This window comes from Urocitellus parryii, chromosome 1 (assembly GCF_045843805.1).
Source record: "Urocitellus parryii isolate mUroPar1 chromosome 1, mUroPar1.hap1, whole genome shotgun sequence".
Lineage (NCBI taxonomy): Eukaryota > Metazoa > Chordata > Mammalia > Rodentia > Sciuridae > Urocitellus > Urocitellus parryii.
This window is the reverse complement of record NC_135531.1, coordinates 256,764,251-256,786,748: the sequence shown is the minus strand read 5'-3', so window position 1 is coordinate 256,786,748 and position 22,498 is coordinate 256,764,251. Positions and strand designations below refer to the sequence as shown.

General features: G+C 34.1%; 1 protein-coding gene across 1 annotated transcript in view; it reads right to left on the bottom strand.

Moving 5' to 3' along the window:
* Window positions 1-6,669: 6,669 nt before the first annotated feature.
* The window catches only part of Pikfyve (phosphoinositide kinase, FYVE-type zinc finger containing), an 80,610-nt gene continuing 64,781 nt past the window's right edge, over window positions 6,670-22,498 (bottom strand). Inside the window, exons 32-43 of the mRNA XM_077803415.1 lie at window positions 21,701-21,821; window positions 20,908-21,003; window positions 18,996-19,079; window positions 18,072-18,169; window positions 16,206-16,370; window positions 14,926-14,985; window positions 14,113-14,289; window positions 13,206-13,309; window positions 12,331-12,459; window positions 10,980-11,241; window positions 10,188-10,262; window positions 6,670-9,649 (exon numbers count right to left, since the gene is read on the bottom strand). Coding sequence (XP_077659541.1) covers window positions 9,534-9,649; window positions 10,188-10,262; window positions 10,980-11,241; window positions 12,331-12,459; window positions 13,206-13,309; window positions 14,113-14,289; window positions 14,926-14,985; window positions 16,206-16,370; window positions 18,072-18,169; window positions 18,996-19,079; window positions 20,908-21,003; window positions 21,701-21,821 — 1,487 coding nt within the window. The 3' untranslated portion in view covers window positions 6,670-9,533. The remainder of the gene's footprint in view (window positions 9,650-10,187; window positions 10,263-10,979; window positions 11,242-12,330; window positions 12,460-13,205; window positions 13,310-14,112; window positions 14,290-14,925; window positions 14,986-16,205; window positions 16,371-18,071; window positions 18,170-18,995; window positions 19,080-20,907; window positions 21,004-21,700; window positions 21,822-22,498) is intronic.

Genomic DNA, 22,498 nt, shown 5'->3' with positions numbered 1-22,498 from the left:
TCAGCCCTACAATTTCCTGGAGCTACGGTAGCTTCCTTGTTATATATACCTTGGTATATACCAGGCAGTGAACAACCTCAACTTCAGTTGGAAGATGAATAGCCTGCAATAGAAATTATATCTGTATAGGTCAAGAATCCATGGAACTTCCAAGCTGAATCACAGCATGGCAGGCTCCACGGCATATCAGGAGTCTGTGTAAATAGTAGTGGTTTTTCCTTCTGCCAACGTATAAAGCTCTAGTAAGAGGTTTGAGTTTGGTGATGGGCTGATTTTTTGGTGGACAAATAGTACATTTCAAATATTTTGTGGGGAAATAAGATAGCCGGTTATTACCTTTCCCTAAGAATTTCATTGACAAGAGCTATCAACAAATTAAGAGTAAATTTGGACTGCTCAAGGGAGTGTCCAAGAGGGTTTCTTGTGGTTTACAAACCACCTCCTTGTTTGTAAAGCAATCAAGGGAACACAATTCTCCATAACCATCAAGCAGGGAAAAAACAGTAGCCAAGTTTAGAATATTACATCAGTACAAATTGATGGAGGGCTTAGTTAATAGAGCCCCTTCATAGACGATGGTCTGTTATCAAGTAGAGATTGTGTTTTATCACTTATAAGAGAACTGACTTAGCATGGGGAACACGGGTGAAGAGGAGGATAATGTAAGGGCACTAAACATGTCAATTAGGAGGTAGCTGAGGCTACTATGCATAGGCATTTGTTATGCCTGATGATACAGAGCCCAACTGGTGTGGAAAATATGACGTGGGACCTATCTGGACATGAGAAATATGCTATGTGACAAAAAGACTCCTAGAATATGCACAGCAATTCCAGTTTTTATGATCATAAAAATAAAAATGGTTGTCAATATTGGTTAGTTTAAAGATGGGGGATGAGGACAATACTTCCAAGGAAGTCAATGCTTCAAAGAGCAAAGTGTTCCATGGTTGTATCTGAGAGAAGGGCATATAAAGTTAGGCAAGGGCAGCAAAACTGGGAATCCATTGGTGGAAACAGTCAGCTGCCCTTAAACACTCACATACTGTGTCTTTGTCTTTGAGAAAACAATGGATAAAATTGACTCAAGGCTTTTTGGTGTGGTTTATTTGAGACACTGAGATATTTCATGGCCTAAATAGGAAACAACTATCTGTACCTACTGGTGTTTGGACCTCAGTCAACCAGTGCCTGCAGGAGTCTAGAGACCCACAAGAGCACTCGGGTTAGTTTACAAAGTAGGAGGTCATCAACACACAGGCAAGAATGGAATCTGGAGAAAATGCTATACAACATAAATTGGCCTTGAGAACTTGGAAAAACAGAGGGGCCGGTGCAGTGTCACACGCCTGTAATCCCAGTGGCTTGGGAAGTTGAAACAGGAGAATTTCGAGTTCAAAGCCACCCTCAGAAACTGCAAGGCGCTAAGCAATTCAGTGAGACCCTATCTCTAAATAAAATACAAAATAGGGCTGGGGACAGGGCTCAGTGGTAGAGTGGCCCTGAGTTCAATGCCCAATACCCCCACACACACACACAAAAAAAAAAAATAGAGGGGACTCACAATATCTTTGATATATTCAAGGTTGTGTCAGTTGTTTCTCCTTAAATATGAATGTGAAGAGTAATTGTGGAACAGGTTGTTATGGTATCAAGAAAAGAGTTGAGCAGAAATGAACTATTATAAACTAGCCTGTGCCAGCAGGGATTGACGTAAGGATGGTGACTTGGTGAAGAAATACAGGCTGATGAGGAGTCACAAGGGAGTTCATGGAAACTAAATCTTGCATAAATCAAATCTGATTCCCTCTTGAATCAAATGGTCCTTTTTTCTTTACTAGTGAGACAGGGGAGCTACAAGGTGAAGAGGAGAAGATAAGGACACTCTGTTGCAAAAGAGAACTTGTTACAGGTTCACTTCTTTGTTCTGCGTATCCAGTGAGGAAGTACTGGCCTACAAATGGAAAAGGATTATAAGAAAATACTATGAACAGCTAGCTGTATACAAACACACTGGATAACCTAGAAGAAATGGACAAATTCCCAGAAACACATACCCTCCAAGACTGAATCATAAAAAAAGAGAAACTATCTCAACAAAGAAAAGCCTAGGACTAGAAAACTTCACTACAGCATTCTACCAAACACTTGAAAAATTAATAACAATCCTCAAAACACCCTTCCAAGAAATTGAAAAGGAAGGGAATCCCTTCAAATTCATTCTTTGAGGGTACTATTATCCTTATACCAAACCTACACGAAGACACTATAAGAAAATAACAGACTAATATTCTTTGATGAATACTGATAAAAATCATTGGCAAAATACTAGCTACAAAATTAAACAGCATATTAATAGAACACTATATTACTTTATTACTATATTACTTTCGACAAAGTACAGCATCCCTTTATGTTCAAAACTCTAGAAAAATTAGGGATAACTGGATCATACCTCAACATTGTAAAAGCAATCTATGATAAGCCACAGGCCAGCATCATTTTGAATGGAGAAAAATTGAAGGCATTCCCTCTAAGATCTGGTACAAGACAGGGATGCCCTCTCTCACCACTTCTGTTCAACATAGTCCTCGAAATACTGGCCAGAGCAATTAGACAGTCAAAAGAAATTAAAGGCATAAAAATAGGAAAAGAAGAACTTAAATTATCACTATTTGCAGATGATATGATTCTATACCTAGCAGACCCAAAAGGGTCTACAAAGAAGCTATTAGAGCTAATAAATGAATTCAGCAAAGTGGCAGGATATAAGATCAACACGCATAAATCAAAGGCATTCCTGTATATCAGCGACAGAGCCTCTGAAACGGAAATGAGGACAACTACTCCATTCACAATATCCCCCAAAAAAATAAAATACTTGGGAATCAACCTAACAAGAGAGGTGAAAGATTTATACAATGAAAATTACAGAACCCTAAAGAAAGACATAGAAGAAGACCTTAGAAGATGGAAAAATATACCCTGCTCATGGATAGGCAGAACTAACATCATCAAAATGGCGATATTACCAAAAGTCCTATATAAGTTCAATGCAATGCCAATCAAAATCCCAACAGCATATCTTGTAGAAATCGATAAAAGAATCATGAAATTCATATGGAACAATAAAAGACCCAGAATAGCAAAAACAATACTAAGCAGGAAGTGTGAATCAGGCGGTATAGCGATACCAGACTTCAAACTATACTACAGAGCAATAGTAACAAAAACAGCATGGTACTGGTACCAAAACAGGCGGGTGGACCAATGGTACAGAATAGAGGACACAGTAACCAATCCACAAAACTACAACTATCTTATTTTTGATAAAGGGGCTAAAAGCATGCAATGGAGGAAGGATAGCATCTTCAACAAATGGTGCTGGGAAAACTGGAAATCCATTTGCACCAAAATGAATCTGAATCCCTATCTCTCGCCGTGCACAAAAGTTAACTCAAAATGGATCAAGGAGCTTGATATTAAATCAGAGACATGGCATCTGATAGAAGAAAAAGTTGGTTATGATCTACATGCTGTGGGATCGGGCTCCAAATTCCTCAATAGGACACCCATAGCGCTAGAGTTAACTAATAGAATCAACAAATGGGACTTACTCAAACTAAAAAGTTTTTTCTCAGCAAAAGAAACAATAAGAGAGATAAACAGGGAGCCTACATCCTGGGAACAAATCTTTACTCCACACACTTCAGATAGAGCCCTAATAACCAGAATATACAAAGAACTCAAAAAATTAGACAATAAGATAACAAATAACCCAATCAATAAATGGGCCAAGGACCTGAACAGACACTTCTCAGAGGAGGACTTACAATCAATCAACAAGTACATGAAAAAATGCTCACCATCGCTAGCAGTCAGAGAAATGCAAATCAAAACTACCCTAAGATACCATCTCACTCCAGTAAGACTGGCAGCCATTAGGAAGTCAAACAACAATAAGTGCTGGAGAGGATGCGGGGAAAAGGGCACTCTTGTTCACTGCTGGTGGGACTGCAAATTGGTGCAGCCAATTTGGAAAGCAGTATGGAGATTTCTTGGAAAGCTGGGAATGGAACCACCATTCGACCCAGCTATTCCCCTTCTGGGTCTATTCCCTAAAGCCCTAACAAGAGCATGCTACAGGGACACTGCTACATCGATGTTCATAGCAGCTCAATTCACGATAACAAGACTGTGGAACCAGCCTAGATGCCCTTCAATAGATGAATGGATAAAAAAAATGTGGCATTTATATACTATGGAGTATTACTCTGCATTAAAAAATGACAAAATCATAGAATTTGGAGGGAAATGGATGGCATTAGAGCAGATTATGCTAAGTGAAGCTAGTCAATCTTTAAAAAACAAATTCCAAATGACTCCTTTGATATAAGGAGAGTAAACAAGGACAGGGTAGGGACGAAGAGCTTGAGAAGAAGATTTACATTAAACAGGGATGAGAGGTGGGAGGGAAAGGGAGTGAGAAGGGAAAGTGCATGGAAATGGAAGGCGATCCTCAGGGTTATAAAAAATGTCATATAAGAGGAAAGGAGGGGTAAGACAAGATAATACAAATGGAAGAAATGATTTACAGTAGAAGGGGTAGAGAGAGAAAAGGGGAGGGGAGGGGAGGGGAGGGGAGGGGGGATAGTAGAGAATAGGACAATCAGCAGAATACATCAGACACTAGAAAGGCAATATGTCAATCAATGGAAGGGAAACTGATGTGATACAGCAATTTGTATACGGGGTAAAAGCGGGAGTTCATAATCCATGTGAATCAACCATGTAATATGATGTATTAAGAACTATGTAATGTTATGAACGACCAATAAAAAAAAAAAAAGAAAAAAAAAATGTGGTATATATGCACAATGGAGTATTACTCAGCCATAAACAAGAATTACTTTATGACATTTGCCAGCAAATGAATGGATCTGGAGACTTATTATACTAAGTATTATGAAATAAGTCAATCCCAAAAAACTAAAGGCCAAATGTTCTGATATGTGGATGTTAACACACAATAAAGTTGGGGAGGAGAACAGAAGTTCAATGGATTAGACAAAGGGGGATGAAGAGAAGGAAAGATAGAAATAGGAAAGACAGTAGAATGAATTGGACATAACTTTCCTATGTTCATATATGAATACATGACCAGTATAACTCCACATCACGTACAACCACAAGAATGGGATCCTAATTAGAATAAGTTATATTCCATATATGAATAATATATCAAAATATGCTCTACTGTCCTGTATACCTAAAAAGAACAAATAAAAGATTTTAAAAAGAAAATTTGAAATTGAAAAATAGATGCTAACCTCTTCCAGAAAAACCCTTCCTAATACACCAAGAAATAATGTCTGACCAGGTATCTGGCCATCCCTTAGTTCAGTCAAGTTGACACATAAAATTAAGCATTTGTGGAAGGATTCATGGATACACAAAATATGGTATATAAATACAGTGGAATATCATTCAATCTTTAAAAAGAAATTCTGTCACATGCCACAACAAAGGTGAACTTCAAAGAATTATGCTAAGTGAAAAAGACAGTCACAAAATTACAACACCCTAGGATACGATGAACTATCTTAAATAGTGAAATTAATAAAGACAAACAGAATGGCGGTTACCTGGGACTTGAAGGGATAGCAGGTGTTCTGTGAGATAAAAATATTCTGAATATCTTATATAAGACAATGTAAGTATAATTAATACAACTGAATTATACACTTAAAAATTGTTAAGGTAATAAAACTTGTTATACATTTTTAAAATCACAATAAAATCTCATTTAAAAACCTTACTTTTATTAATTCAGGAATTTTATAAAATAATTAATTTCCAACACAAGATATTTATAGGCTAATAGGGACTAGAGAATTCACTCTGCCTCTTCCCTACCATCCACTTCTTCCACCCTACAAGAGAAAAGCAAAGAGGTAAATGAGCCAGAGATACCACCCTTGCCACTCTGTGCCAGGCACTTATTTTCCTGCACAGCCCAGCAACTTCTGGGCATACTCAGAAGCAACCACTCTCACCGTTGCCCCAATGAATCCAGGTAAGAGGTGGGCCTTGTAGCTTTAGGCTCAAAAGACTGATGCAGTTCAGGTAGCATGGGATTTGCCTCCAAGCCATGGAAGAAATTGTGGTTGAGAAAGCCCTACCCACCTGCAAATTAGGCCAATCCCACATAGTAAAGAGCTTGACTTCCTTGAGTGCCCTGTCAGGAAAACTAAAACTCAAGAAGAATGTGAAAGCCAATACAGCCCTGTCCCTTACTGGCCAGAATGAACCGCAGGTTTCAACAAAAGAATTAAATTCTTCCATTGGAAAAGTAAGAGGAAAGGAGTGAACAGAAGGCAACACCAGCAGGCCAGGAACAAGGCTTGCACATCCAACACCCTTTACTTTTGTAATTTCCTCAAGTGGATTCAAGACTAAGTAAGCAGATTCAAAACTGAGTAAGCAGATTGCAGTTTATTATAAGTCTTCTTTATTTACAGTACAAGTCTCTAAAAGGTAAAGGCAGTTATCTTTTAAATAACATGTCAATCATATAAAACAGCTGGAACCAAAGTAGAGAAATATATACATTATAATACATTAAGTACTTTCAATATTGTTAAATGAGTTTTTCATATTAAATTAAAAGTAGCTATTATGATTTACAACATTATTTCTCTAGTTTAAAATTCAACCTGTCAAAAGACATAATATACAACTTGTATTTTACAAAACAGACACAGTAGTATTAATAAAACTGTTCATGATTTGTAATTTCTATTTTTTCTATAATACATTGCACCTGTGTTACCAAAGAAAAGAAAAGAAAGGCATTGCACTAGATGGTATGAATACTGCATAAGTCAGTGTTAACACTTGCAGGATAATGAATGGCCTGATCTGATTTTCCACCAGGCTCATTGATCACACTGATTTTTACTCTTTAAACTGAGCCAACTTTCTTTAGGAAGATATATTCTCCTTGGAAGTTTCATTCAAGTCCACTGGTAATAGGCAAAATGTCAAGATCTGATGACCACAAAGCCATCACAAAAGATGCCAATATGACCCTACTATTTACAATACTCAATAAAAGCCAAAGCTAGAAAACCACTCACTACTAAATCAAGAAAAAAATTATAAGACATTCTGTAGGAAATTTTGATTATCTATAAATTTAAGGTATTCAACAGACTATAAAAGGACTTAGCTTATTCCCCTTATTTTTCTTAGGCTGAGATAAGAAAAAAAGTAAATCCTTTCTATTTTTCAAATATATTTTGATGGAATCAAAAAGCTTCACATTTATAAATGAGATTTTTATAAAAAGCAACATGTTGACATAGTTTTCTCATGCTACTATCAATTATTTTTAGGATTCATACTGTATTCTCAGGAAAGAAATACTAAGATTTCTTCCTAATTTCTAACTTTTCAGCATTAATATAGAAAGGGAATTCAAGAAAGGAAAATAGTCACTCAATGATGAAATTGACCGGCATAGTAATTTGAAACACCTTATATATCTAATAGTGGCATAAAGAGGAACAGGAAGGAACCGGGCACATAGTTGTACCACTCAAACCAAACAGTTAAATTGTGCATTTTCCCTTCATGAATACAGCTCAGACATTAATTTTATAAGGACAAAGTGTCCTTACAAAGCAGCAACTCTTGCTTCAGAATGTTTAACCACCGAATTACCCATTAGGCAGGAGTACTTTAAAAAATGTTTTTTAAAGTCATGGGCAAGGTAAAGAAAAATCAGTATGCCACATTATTGTCAGGAGCTATTCTCATGGAGAGTTCCAGTTGTGTACATAGTATTGAAACTAAAAGAATGGTTAGTAGGGGACATCTTTCACTTCTACAGGAAATTGACAGGATAAATAACCCTATGTGTCCTGATAGGAAAAATAAACAGAGACAAAACCGTACTGGTATTTCAAATCAGACACAAAATCTCTTTTCCCTAGACACATAAAAATTTAATCATCTTCCACACATCTTCCATGTCTACACAACTCCTTTACTAATCTTCTGTATCAAAACTAAAATCATCAGTGTTTTGTGTAACTTCAAAAGGCACATATACATATTTAAGTGGGAGAGGAAACTTAGCATCAGATAAGTCTCAAGTCCTTGGCCAACTTGCTTCTAGTTCAAAATTAACTATATTTTTAATGAGCACCAAATACAAACCAATGCTTTCATTCTTTAAAGCAAGCTTTCCAAAATGTTCCCATTCATGTACTTACCAATGCATCTTGCTTTTTTTTTATGTGAAAATTAATGTACTATTATTATAGGAAGTCTGAAAAAGAATGAAATTCTAAAAATTTTACAAATCCCTATGTTGTTCTCATGACAGAAAGAAGCCAAAAAAAGAAACATTCTGGGATCAGAATTTCCTCAAAGTTGAATACTCCGAATCACTTTTTAAAACAAACAAAATTACTGGCCATTAAAAAAGAAGCTCCTTAGTATGATAACTTTATCTCTTAGTATGTCTCAGGAGCAGAACTAGTCAGTGTGTAGAAAACTGGAAAATGGGAATGTCCTGGAAATAAATGCCATTGAACTTGCTGGTTATACTGAAAGATACTTCACCCCTATATAAAGCAACCAAGTGTTTCCTTCTCACCCAATTTCTTGGATTGGATCTAATTTATTTTTTATACTCATAAAATTCCTGTGTTAATAATTCTTCCTTTAGAAATTCAATTATTCCAGACCAATTTACTAATGATGACTATTTCCCTAAAATAAGGGGGGGTGGCAAGACCTAAAATATGAACATACAAAGATGAGTGGAGTTTAACATAATGATTAGTCGAAAGTTTTAAACAAGCTTAAGAAGTACTCTAAAAAGGACTTTAAGTTAATGGCTGCATCCTCTTGTCACCAATAGAGAAGGCAGAATTATAAAACTGAACACTTGAAAACAAGGTAAATTGAGAAGACACAGAAAATTCAGACAGGATTTGTGATTTAAGTTAAATTCTTCAATAAATGCAAACCTGCTTACCTGGCCACTAGAGGAATAAATCAAAATTTTTCTTAAAGTTTTCAGAAATCCTGACAATAGGTAACATTAAATTCAGCAGTACTACAAATGCCTTTTAAGGAAAGAATGTGTCAACTGTAAGGCCAAGATAGTCACAATCTATAAGATAGGGTTTTTCTTCTCCAATTAAGTTAACAAATACAACTCAGTTTCTCACACCTTTGACTCATCTCTAATCTTAGCTCTTTGAAATGATCTGTATTTCAGCTTAAACGAGGAAATGTTCATGCAACTTCCAGACTACTAATTCACAGGTATCAAAATCCAAAGTGCAAATCCAAAGAAATTTTTACCCTTCAGACATGGACGATCTAAAGAGCCAAAGAACTAAAAGGACTTCTGGACACAGGTGAATGGGATGAAGAAATAAAACATGTCACTTATTTTTGGTCTCTTGTTCCTGACTGTTTTCTTTCACAGTCTACTTCAAGAAATGTGCTTGATTTCAACAGTTCAGGTCCAATCCTGTCCAGTGGTCTGGCACCATCAGGAAATATTTGTCCATTGCTTCACAAAATCTAGTCCTATACAACTCTGGAGAGACCACAGTTGGCATTTTACCTAAAATTATGAAAGAGAAAAGGGGGGGGAAAAAGCTGATATATATATATTTGATTGGGTATCAGATTTCAACCAATTATGTTGTTTCGTATAAACTTCCATAAAGACACATAAAGCAGAGCAGTCTAAGTGAGGAGGTAGGGTTAGCCACTGTGCCACCTGCCATGTGACAGGGTTCTTCCTGGTGGAAGCTTTCATTCTAAAAGATAAATTCTTTCTTAGAGATGAGAGATGGCTAGAGGCACAAATGAGGCTAGCAGTGCTCAAAGAACTTAGAAAATATCAAATGTTTAGTAGAGACAATCTCTTATTCAGAACTCTAGCTTTTTCTTCCTTTTTAACTCTTATTTTAACACAAATTTAACACAAATTTAAACCCAACATTTCCTACCTACACAATTCCCCTTAATATCTGGCCATTCTGGAAATGAAATCAGAGATAACTCTACATTTTTTACAATTTTAATAGCTCTTAAATTTTAAATAATAAGAAATATATGAGAATTTAAAGAACAAACAGAACAAAAATTTTACTTACCTTGTCCTCCTAAAATTCCCGTTGATTTCACCACCATCTCAAGCTTTTTGTCCCACGTAAATGTTCGAATATAATCTGAGGGTTGAAAAAGGCAGGTGCAATTGGCAATCAAGTTATGTTAATAAATATAAGCAAATGACAATAACTATTACTACTATTTCTATAATACTTAGCATTTATTGAGTGCTTCAATATGCTAGGACTTTTCTAAAAGTTTTCTCCATATTAATTTGCTTAATCCTTAAAATAATGACACAGGCCTAATCTGCAAATCACTTTAAAGGTTTTCTCCAAATTAATTTGCTTAATCCTTAAAACAATGACACAAGGCCTAATCTGCAAATGATTTTTGAATACATAGTTTGTGTGTGTGTGTGTGTGTGTGTGTGTGTGTACGTGTGTATATATGTGTAGATACACTTCTATCTCCAGAGCACTCTACCATTGAGCTACATCCCCAGCCCTTTTTATATTTTTTATCTTCAGACAAGATCTTGCTAAGTTGCTGGGGCTAGCCTCAAAATTGCAATCTTCCTGCCTCAACCACTAAAATCACTGTGATTACAAGCAGGTACCACCAAACTCAGCCTAAAATTATGTATTTTTGACAAAAATAATGATAATGGAGATGAAAAAATTGAATAGAAGGAACTAGGATGAAAAACTATTATTTTTAAAATTTCAAATGAAAGTTTGTTAAAGTACTCAATAAACCTAACAAGACTCAAAAGAATTTTACAATTTTTTCTCTTTCAATCATGAGCTATAAGTAGCATATATCTATTAACTTACCTATAATTCCAACTACCAGCTCATTGCTAGTATCATCTCGCCCAACCAGCAAAGAATAATCTATAATGAGGTGGCTAGAAAGGAAGTGGGAGTCACTATGGATGGAAGTTCTCAGAACAGCTTTGGAATGAGAACGAATATACAAAGGGTTGTCTCGAACCATCTTCAAGAGGTTTTCATCCAGCAGGACCACGTCACAACTCTCTTTTCCAGTGTCAGTTTTTACATTTCGATTCCTAAGTGAACCCTTCAAATCAAACACCTAGCAGAAAAAAAATTCTTTGTTATTTATGTATGAGTTGCCACAATGGTTAATTAATGAAATTAAATTAAAAAGGCAGACAGACTTTTTGTAGTGGTTACAATTATATACTTTTAAATTTAGTTTAAAAACTCAATCATAAATTTTAAAATAGTCATTAAATTTATAGCGAAATAATTGTACAATGCATAAAATACATGGTGATATAAGTATATCATATGAAACTAATACCTAGGTACTCAATTACTAAAACATTTCAGAAATTCGCTGATCAATTTAATAAATTTATGGTACATTAAAGAGTAACTCCAAAAATACATGATTGGATTATAAAGCAGTATAAAAAAAGATTCAAATTAACTTTCTTAAGAAACTTAGTCTTGATATCAAAATTGTACAATTACTATGGCAATGGAGAAAAAACTGTATAATTTTAGGAATAATTGGGTAGCAGGAAAAGCGGTACACTCAAAGGTCAGAGAACCTGAATGCGAGAACCAGTATGATTTGAGTGTAGTTTATAGACCATTGCTGGTCAATTGCTCCTGGCTTTTGATGATGTTAAGGAGCCAGTGACAGAATATAAATAAATCATTAGACTATTAAGCACACAGTTTAGTTCAGCTAATATTATTTCTCAGATGAAGATTTTCTCCATGAAGAAGCAGTGCACTAGATCACAGTTTGGCATAAGCTCCTTAACTCATTGAAGACTGGAAATAATTTAAGAACCAGAACTTTGAAGAGCACTTTTCTAGAATCTAGACCAACTTGAGATCTAAAAATAACTAAGTTACTCAATTTCTATGGGCTTCAATAAATTTATTTTTAAAATTCAGGTGGTGGAAGTCTGCTTTCTTATTCTACCAATTCTATGATTCTAGAATATTGATATGTTACATTTTAGGATCAGTCCATAACAATAATTTTTCTTTATTCTTTTTTCCAAGTCAAAAGTCCAATTTCATCTAGTAACCAAAGTTAAATATTTACTATAAAATAAGAAGTTATTTGAATTCATTATATTCAAGTACCAAAAGTACAAAGAGTTCCAATAGCTAAATGCTTCACAAAGTCCAGTGCCCTTACCTGTGCCATCTTTCTCCCATAGAAAAGATTTTCCATGACAAGAAGATCTAACTTCTTTTCTGTGTTGTTCTGAGAGTTCTTATAACCAATTCTATAAACTCCAAGAATTTTGGCTAAGGCAGTGGGCCTCTAATCAAGAAAAGATCAAAGAAAACTATTATTAAAGGGATTATTTGTGATCCAATACTATTTTTTATATTATGTGGGTTATTCACATGTTGTAAAAATGATTTCATGATTTACTGCTGATACAACCAGCCAAAGGTCCTGGAAAAGTAACTCAAACCCTTGAATCTCAGAAGTGCATGCAGTAATGAAGCCAATGAAAATATTAGACCCTTACCATTTTCCAAAGGGTCAATCCTTCACAGTTGTTCAAATTCAAGCACTTTATTATGATATCTAGTTTCCGCTAATAACTCACAATAAAAAGCACCCAAAATTCTATTCATAATTTTATGGAGGTGGGGGAAGGAGGGTGGTCATTGCTCGATGAAAAGTAGGCAAACCTGGGCCAATGACTTCCTGCTTTTCTAGCTAAAGGAGGCATATCCTGATTTCTCAACATGTTCCAAATTTCTGTCTCAACAAAATTACAAATTACAATATTTGCAGTTAACATTGTTAGTCTTAAATTTAAATTAACTTTCATATACATACTAATTAAAAACACTTTGCTCAAGATCACTTGACTCCTTACTGGCAAAGATAAGAAAACTACAGTGCAAAATCTGCATTCCACAAGACCTCAATTGCATCCTAAGATCCAGTCATGTCCCGTTCAGGGAGAACTATCATTAGTACTAACCCTCAGGATTAAAGAAAGCCCAGTAAAACTCTGATTGTTGACCAAGATTCAAGATTTGGATTTCTACCTTTTGTTGAACGGCATTTGTAATATAATTGAAGTAGTGTGGCGCAAAGTCAAGGAAAGACTGGACTTCCAGACGAGGCATCTGCTTCAAAATGAATCTATCATCTAAAAAGCAGAAATTTCAAGTATTTATTCAATCATAATATCTACTATCTTCTATAATAAATCATTCCAGAGATCCGAAATCATCCTTATTTTATGTTTTTAATGGATATTTTCTGATATTACCATCAAAATTTTGATCAGAACATAATTCTCAAGTAATGGAAGGGCTAGAAGAGATCCTGAGGATTTATGTAGTCACTAGTCTTCTACTCGGTATCACAAAATTTCTGTACCACAAAATTCATCGCTAGGTGACCTAATTTTTAGAACTATCAAATAAAGTTATATAAACTCCATTGTTAATAATCCACTAAGTCGCTATTATGAAAATATTTATCAAACAACTGTATTCTCTTAAATAACAGCTGTATTCTCTTAAATAATTTTGCTTTCAGTGGTTAGAGCAAATTGAATCTGAAACACAATGGTCACATATTCTGCAAACTTTTTAGGTTAAGAACTTGGTCTTTCTACTTTCAGGCTAAAAATATTTCTATTTTCATTTTTCATCAGTTCTGATATACCCTTTTGAGCTTTCTAGAAGTACTCTTTCTCTTTACCTTTGGAGAGCTCAGAACTAGAGTTTACTAAGGTAAGGACTTGACCAATGCCTGAATCTCATTACAAACACATAGAGGTATATTATTTTAAATATTTTATTAAATCCTCTTAAAATAAAATGGAAGTCAGAAAACATCATTTGCCATTAGCCAATACCCTACTACCTCAATTCAAGTATCATAAATCATTTCAGAGGAAAAGATGAAGACCACTCAACCAGAAAAATGATTAAAAAGTCTTGCCTTCAGTTGCATAGAAAGCAGCTCCTGATTTGCCTCCTCGGGCCTGCCAGGGCGATGAGTGGGAAAGGGAACGAATGAAATCTTCCTCACTGCTGCCCAGAATCACTTCACGCATCTTATGAAACTCTCCAGCGTAGTACAGTCGACAATAAAATTTGGCATTAGCATCAGAAAATTCTACAAAAGAGTTTTTTAAAAAATCTCTTATGAATCAAAAAAATACCTTTTCCTTCCCTTTCCCACCACTAAATGCAACCATGTAGGTTCCTCCAGGAAAGCATCTTTCATGTTAAGTTGAAATGCCTGTTTATTACCATGCTGTCAACATGATCCACAGGGGAGATTAGAAAATAATCATATGATCACTATTACACACTTTTAAAAATTTTTTTTTAAATAGAACCCAGTTCTACCTTTACATTGGTTACTCATTGTACTATTATACAACTTCTTTATAAACATCACAAAATTTATAGTATATGATACTATTCTGAACAATAAGTTTCTAGTACCCATATACAATTCTAAATGCTCTGTGTATATCCATTATACAACAGGAAAAGATTTAAATATTAGAAATTAAAGTATAATTTTATAAATTTATGAATTGTAACTTTAATTAAATTTCTTTATAAATTCAACAATACATTTTTAGAAACTAAATTATACATAAATAAACCTCATGTTGGCAGATTTTAATATTCATCTCAAGAAACAGGATATTTAACTAGTATAAAGCTAGAATTCCCAAGTAACAGTTTGCTTAATTATGGTCCCTGTGCCTAGGCAGACAACACATTATTATATACTTACGAAGTTCAACGTGAGGATTTGTGAATTGTTTCTTTTGTGGATCTCCTCCATCTACCTCATCTAAAAGGTTTAATATCATTAGTAAAGGCAAAGTTTTAAATAGTTATCAGTTCATTTTATCTTTTGTCCCTGATATAACAACAAAAATTAGTAAATCAACAATAAAAATAACCTAGTAAAATCACTATTAAACTCTGTAAACAATTACAATAAAATGTGTTATTTTAAAAGTTTCAATATTTAGATTAAAGAAATAGAGAATTCGGTTTGAATAATTTTACTTAACTCCTATTATAGCAAACTCAACTCTGACACCAAGAACTTCCATGGCTTCTTTATCAATTAGTGACTAGTTTTCCAGATATGTATAGAATAACACTTCCCCAAATATTAAAATCTAATTCAGAGGTTGTTTTTTTTTTAAATTTGACTGATGTTTCTGACAAACCTACAAGATTCACTGTTTACTGTATACTTGAAATACATATTAGTATCAAAAAGAACAAATTGTCCCCTAAGTTTTCACATTTCAAAATCATTTTCCAAAGAATCAAGACTCTCCAAGGATCACATTATAAACACCTGCGGGCCAACTGCAGCCTCCAGAACACTAAACAGATCTCTCAATTGCTAATCAAAATTTATTATGGTAATTATTATATTTTAACTACTAATTCATGATATAACCTAGGAGTCACTCAACAATTTCTCTAAAGGGACAGATAATAAATAATTTACTCAGTTGCAACTACTCAATGTAAAATCAAGCAGACAAAAATAAACGAATGGATCTGCCAAATACTGTTCTAAACCCATATACAAACACAATCAGATAGACATGGTTTTAAAATATCAAAATATAGATGGGCATAAATAGCCACAATTTTACAGGAATTAGAAAAGGAAGAGAACATCTTGGGGATGGGGCAGAGGAATGAAAACGTGAGGATTTGAGTTACATAGTGGGACCTCTGACCCATGCTTTAGTGTATAATGTCATTAAGTCATCAGCAAACCTTGGAATACACTGTTTTAGCCACTTTATAGGTATGGCAACTAAGGATTTCTGATTGTATCACACAGTAAATGATAGCAACAAAATCTGAAACCAGCTGGACTCCTCAAATGCCATGCTTTTTCTACTATCATGTTGAGGAGTGAGAACAGTGGACATGCCCTGGTTTCAGTAGTTAAGAATTACCTATGCAGCACTATAAGAAAACTTTAAAAACCAAAATAAATAAACTAGAGCCTGGAACCAGCACATATGGTCTACACACCTTGAGGCTCAATGCCTTGATTGTCCGTCCCCTCCTTTCCCGTCTGCCCAACCTGGTAGTAAGCACTATCTGCTCCACGTAAGGTCTCTCTCTTCTGGGAAGAGAGATCAGGGCTCTTGCCTGCTGTCCCTCTGAAGAAGGACAACATTCCAGAAGCCTTTTTGGCTAAAAATAAAAGGTAACACATTAATTTCAATTACAGGACACTGCAAGTGGAAAATAAAAATTTTCAACTTATTCCTGTGTTAGCAAAGATTATTATTCCACATGTTATTGTTGTTGTTTTTTGAGTAGTCAAGCACTTATGCTATCAGAAACACAGAAGGACAGCAATGCTCAGCTAGTTGACCTGTCAAAATGTGAGAAATTCTCTAGAAGGTCTTTCAAAACTGTCTTCCAAAAACAGTCACATCTTCAGCCAAAAGATTAAATTATAGCTAAGTTCTTATTACAATACAGTCAATTCAACTAAAACAATAATTCCACAAGCTAAAAGAATTCAGAGTTAAAGTTTACGTCTTTTCATCTTTTGTGTTGCGAAATGTTAAAATGGGAAAATGAGTTCTTTTTCAGCATCTTGCAAAAAATAAATACTATAGGATAGCCAAGAATTTACTATCTTGTTCTTTCATTCCTAGTTTTGAGCTTCCTTCATTAAATCACACATATTGTGATTCTAATACTATAAATTTATCATTTACCAAAATAAATGACCATTTACATAATCAATAGAAAATATCAGTCATGAAAATACTTACTTAAAGTGGTAGACACTATTATTTCTTCCTTAATATCCACTACTACCCAGTTCCTTGCTAAGAGAACTTAAATTTAGGGGGACAGCTATGTATGCAGTCTCAGGACAATGCTCCCCCTATTTTTTCACCAGTTAGAGGGGGCCCTAAGACTCAGTTCTGACCAATGGGACCAAAGTGGGTATCTCTGCTTCCTCAGTAAGAGAATAGCTGCAGGTTCTACTGCCCTTCTTCTGCCTCAAAAGCAAACAAAATGGAATATTATTTAATATGAGAAAAATTTAAGAGTATTCAAGAGAAACTATCCCTCAGTTGTCATAACAATGCTGAGCAGCTTGACCAATGCCAGCAACTGCCCACCTCCAGGCTGACCTATTTTAGAAAAGTAGACTGTCATATATGTTTAAGCCCTTAAAGACAAGTGAATTTTTTGTTCACTGTAGCTAAATGCATTCCTAACTGATAAAGTCAATAAAACCCAAGACCAAATCCCATCTCCACCACTGTCTAAAACTCAAGCAAGCTACTTAATCTAAACCTTAACTTCCTTTCTGAAAATAGGGAAGTCAAATAATCCTTATGGCTTATTGTGGAGATTAAAAGAAACAACGTAAAATTTTCATAGTGCCAACTAACAATATAAACTCAAAAAAATATATAAGTTCATGTTTTATTTTAGAATGTACATTTTAAATCGAAAGCTCAAAGAAGGAAGATGATACTCTTTCTTTTTGCATAGAAAAAGGAATTTCTAAGAATTTGAAGTTCAATAACTTGAATTTATATTTAAAAATCACATCTATAAAAGAGGATATTCAGGGATAAAACTGTAGTTAAGTGGTAGAGCACTAGCCTGGCATGTATAAGGCACTGGGTTCAATACTTAGCACCATATAAAACAATTAAAAATAAAACAAAGGCATTGTGTGCATCTACAACTAAAAGAAAAAAATTTTTTAAAAAGCATATTCAAAAAAAAAAGTTTAAATCCATACTATATTTCAAAGACCAGAAATAGTAAATCTTTTCCAAATGGTATTTCTGTGTTTTCTTCTTCAAATCATATTCACAAATAAAACAATTATAAATACTTCTCCATTTGCGATCATACTTGGTTGTGATTCTGCTTCTGCTGTGCGGCTGGTCTGTCCTCCACTAATTTCAGGTAATCTAATAGGGCTGCTACTCTTTGGCCTGCTGTCTAAAATACTAAGAAGAAAGACAAAGGAAAAATTAATTTAAACTATTCAGAACATAGAGAGTATTCTGATTCCTACACTAAACTACTAGACACCTAAGCCAACCCACAAAATCAGAAATCTGATTAATAATTTACATAAACACAGGTTAGAACATTAAACAAAAAGTTTTGGAATATCTACTGAAGAAAGTAAAATGCTTTAACTATAAAAACGTATGGAAATGTACAAAAGCCACAGACTCTTATAAAATTTTCCCCTAAGTCCATTAGAGTTAGATTTGTATCTGTCACCAAACAATTACAGAAAATAACAATTTCATTTTTTTCATTCTATTCATAGTGATAATTCAAGCAAATTTAACTAGACTAGTAAAATTGGAAAACCTATTTCATTAATAATGAGACTATGACAATTTCTATTTAAATGTCTAAAATAGTGAATAACCTGGTTTGGGGCTTTTTTTTTTAAATGTTAGGTATATAAAATTCACAAACACTTAAAATTACAAAGCCAAGCAGTGGTGTACTTTTTACAAGTTACCATTTTTAAAATAAAAACAGTACCTTTTTTTTTCCCCCAAAAAAAATGTTGGGAAGTTTAGAACATACACGGAACTATATGGCAATTGACAGAAAACTACATGCTAAGGGACTATTTAAGGTCTTTTGCTGTACTTTAATTTTGCTGTCTCAATTACTGGCTGAACTGAATGCCATTATCTGGATCCTAAAAATTTTAATACTGATAATATGCTATGATAGAACCGAAACACAAGGATACAGAAAATGACAACATAACTAAATTAAAATACAGTGTACTCAATCATGAATCACCTATTTGTTGGAAGCCCTTCTTCAGCACTGTTCCACAGAGTTGCTTTAGACAATTCTTCTAAGGCATTTCGGTATTCTTTACAACTTAAGGTAGAAATAGGTTAAAAAAAATGTTAAACATTAAGCTTTCTTTAAAAACAAATCATAAGCTTTAGAATAAATTTTGCATTACAGAAACATAACCATTATTAAATGTCCATGATTAAACAAATGCACTTCAGTTAATTAATGAAAGTGATCAATTAGAAGCTTCATAAGGAAGGTCTATGTATTTGTAAAGAATGATACAAATAAGGACCCACTGACTTCCAACCAGTACCAATAACCTTAGCAACGATCAAAAGAACCTAGTTACTAAAATTTAAATCAAATTAATCCGGGTATTGAACAGGTAATCGAAAAGAATAAATCCTCAGGATTTGATTAATACAGAATAAAGGAACTTAAGTGTGATTTTCTATTTAAAGGTACTAAATTTGAAGAAAAAAAACTTTTTTTTAATGTTCTATTAGCCCAAAACATTTGACTCCTGGACTAGTAATCTGGCAGTCATGCTTTAGATAAATCAAATGTCATAGAACAAAGAGGCATGTTGAGTATATTATTCTTTTAAGACATTGAAAAAAAATGTCTTCAACTAGAATACTTTCTTCCTAATAGTACAAAATATATATTTCATTTTGGCACCTTTCTTATCTATTGATATGCTATGATTAATCAGTAAATTAGAATAAAATGCTATCTTCACAAAGGATAAAAAGGCAAAGATCTTAAAAATTATCATATAAAATCTTATAAAGAAAAAACTCTTATTATCCCAACAGTAAACTCTAAATATCATAAAAGCAGAGGCATGTAAATCTTCCCAGGTGTTGTGGTAATCTCAGTGGCTCAGGAGGGTAAGGCAGGAGGACTGCAAGTTCAAAGCCAGTCTCAGCAACTTAGCAAGGGCCTAAGCAACTTAGCAAGACCCTGTATCTAAATAAAAAAGAAAGGCCTGGGGAGTGGCACAACAGTTAAGGACTCCTAGGTTCAATCCCTGGTACAAAAAAAAAAAAATTGTTTACCCCTGTATATACAATGCCAAATATTTGTTGAATAAATATACACCTTGTAACAAATATCCAAAAGGAAAAATTTAACGCCTTACAATAGAAAAAAACTTTTGATTCAACACCTTAGATTCTATTTAAACGGCTGAACCACTGTCAAGATACTTTTATGATCAAAAAGCTGAGGTTTTTTAGACATATCAATATTTTTAAAGTGGGCTGCTTCTTTTTTTAATATTTATTTTTTAGTTATAGGTAGAGACAATATCTTTGCTTTATTTTTATGTGGTGCTGAGGATCGAGCCCAGTTCCTCACAGGTGGTAGGCGAGCACTCTACCTCTGAGCCAGGACCTCAGCCCGGTGGGTCACTTCTTTAAGACACATGATAACTATGTCAGAAAGTCAAATATACCTACGACTTAAGGAATAGAAATAGCATTCTCAAGGTAGGAAAATTTACTTAGTGTGTATAGGAAGCAGAAAGGAAATGAGAACAGAATACAAAAACAAGATATTCACCTGTTATTAGGAAAATATGTCCCACGTATTATGTTAATAAGTAAATCAAAGTAAAGGATACAGGGGTACAAATTAAACAGTTACAGGATTCAAGGGGCAGTAAATAAACTCTCTAGTCAGTTCAGTTATTAGGAACTTGCTTAAGACTCATACTATACCCCATTATTTGAATAAAGAGAAGGTTTTCAGGTACAAACAGAACAGACTACCATGCTGAAACAAAAAGTATTTTTATTAATCATTTTGTTATGCTTTATGTGAACAATCTCCCAAATAGGATTATAGACATACATAAAATACACAGATATAACCATTGGGGAAAAAGTCCCAAGAACAATACCTGAGAGCAAAAGCAATGATGGAGCTGGGTTCTTTCTCACAGACTGCAATGGGCACCCGTTCATGTTCATACATTAAGTAGTGTTTATCTGGATCACTGTTTAAATTTTTAAAATGCATTAAATAAATAAAAATAAAATTAGCAGAAAATCAAATACAAAATCCATTATCACTCTGTAAGTAAATCTCAGGACAATTTTACCTAAATACTACAGAATTATAATTAATTAAGCAAAAATGTATGCAAATTATGAGAACTTGAATAAAAAGGAAACAAAAAACAATCAAGAAAAAAATTTGAAGGCAACCGGAAAATTATCAGAATTAGGTTTCAAATCACAGGACTATAGAATATTGACTCCAAAAAACTTTCTATAGCACCAAAATTTTGGCCATATTAATCTCAAAAAGAATTTCCAAAGAACCAGAGAAGTCTAAAGTACTTTGTTCCAGTATAAGCTTGAGAGAAAAGTCTTCTAGAAACTGTGAAGAAGACATACTACTAGTCCAACAAGAATAACCCAGCCACTCTACTGTTATTACATGAAAACTCAATGGCGACTCCCTCTCAATGTAAATTTTGCTCCCCTGACTTCCACTCTAACTCTTCTAGGTACTGTTAAGGCACATTCATTCATTTTATTTAGGTGCTATTTACTCAGCCCCTAATGGGCAAGGTTACGACATTAAGGAAAACAAAGCATTTTACATAAGTGAGAAATTAATAATGGTGAAAAAACAGACATGGTAGAGTTTGGAGTGGAATAAAAACACAAAGTTTGTATAATACTCACAAAGGAAATGGAATAGGATTATAGCTATTTCCTGGAAGCAAATTTGCAAAGATGGCTTTCATGGTTGACTTCTCTTTCACCTGGCTGTCTGTGGATCCCAGCAAATGTCCATCAAACACATCTAGAATAAAAAATATTCCGCTTGTATACTAACATTCAGGAAGAATAAAAAAATTAAAGTGTCAACTTTATTTCCCCTTGGGGAATACTGGCAGACATATCAATATCATAATTTTCAAATGTGATTGAAAATTTCTAATCTAGGAAAAATGACTCTTATGGAACGAAAGAGAAAGCACAGTGAAACATATATATCATTGACTCTAGAGACAGGTTTTCTTCTTTACATTTTAGCACCTCTGAAACTGAGATTATTCTACTATCAATGGTTTCTGCTGCAGGAGACAGTGAGTAGCCATAAGGGTATAACTGCCCAAATATGCATGAACTTCATTACAACTATTCATGTGATGAAGTTCAGGTTCAACTAAGTAATGAGCACTGTGGCTATTATCCCTGAAATTAGTAGCAATTGTAAAGTAATTCCAAATTTTATATTGAGCAATTTATTACTTAAACAGAAAGCAAGGAAAGAAAGGACAAGGCACTAATTTACTGTTAGGAAGTAAATATTTTTGTTGGGAGAAATGGCAGTGATTTCTCTTATTTCTTTCTTTCTTTCTTTTTTTTTTTTTTTTTTTTTTTTTTTTTTTTTTTTTTACAAAGCAGCAACCCTATACTTCATGGAACTTACAGAAGTAAGAGCCCCCAGAAGGTAAATAAAGCTGAATCACATTT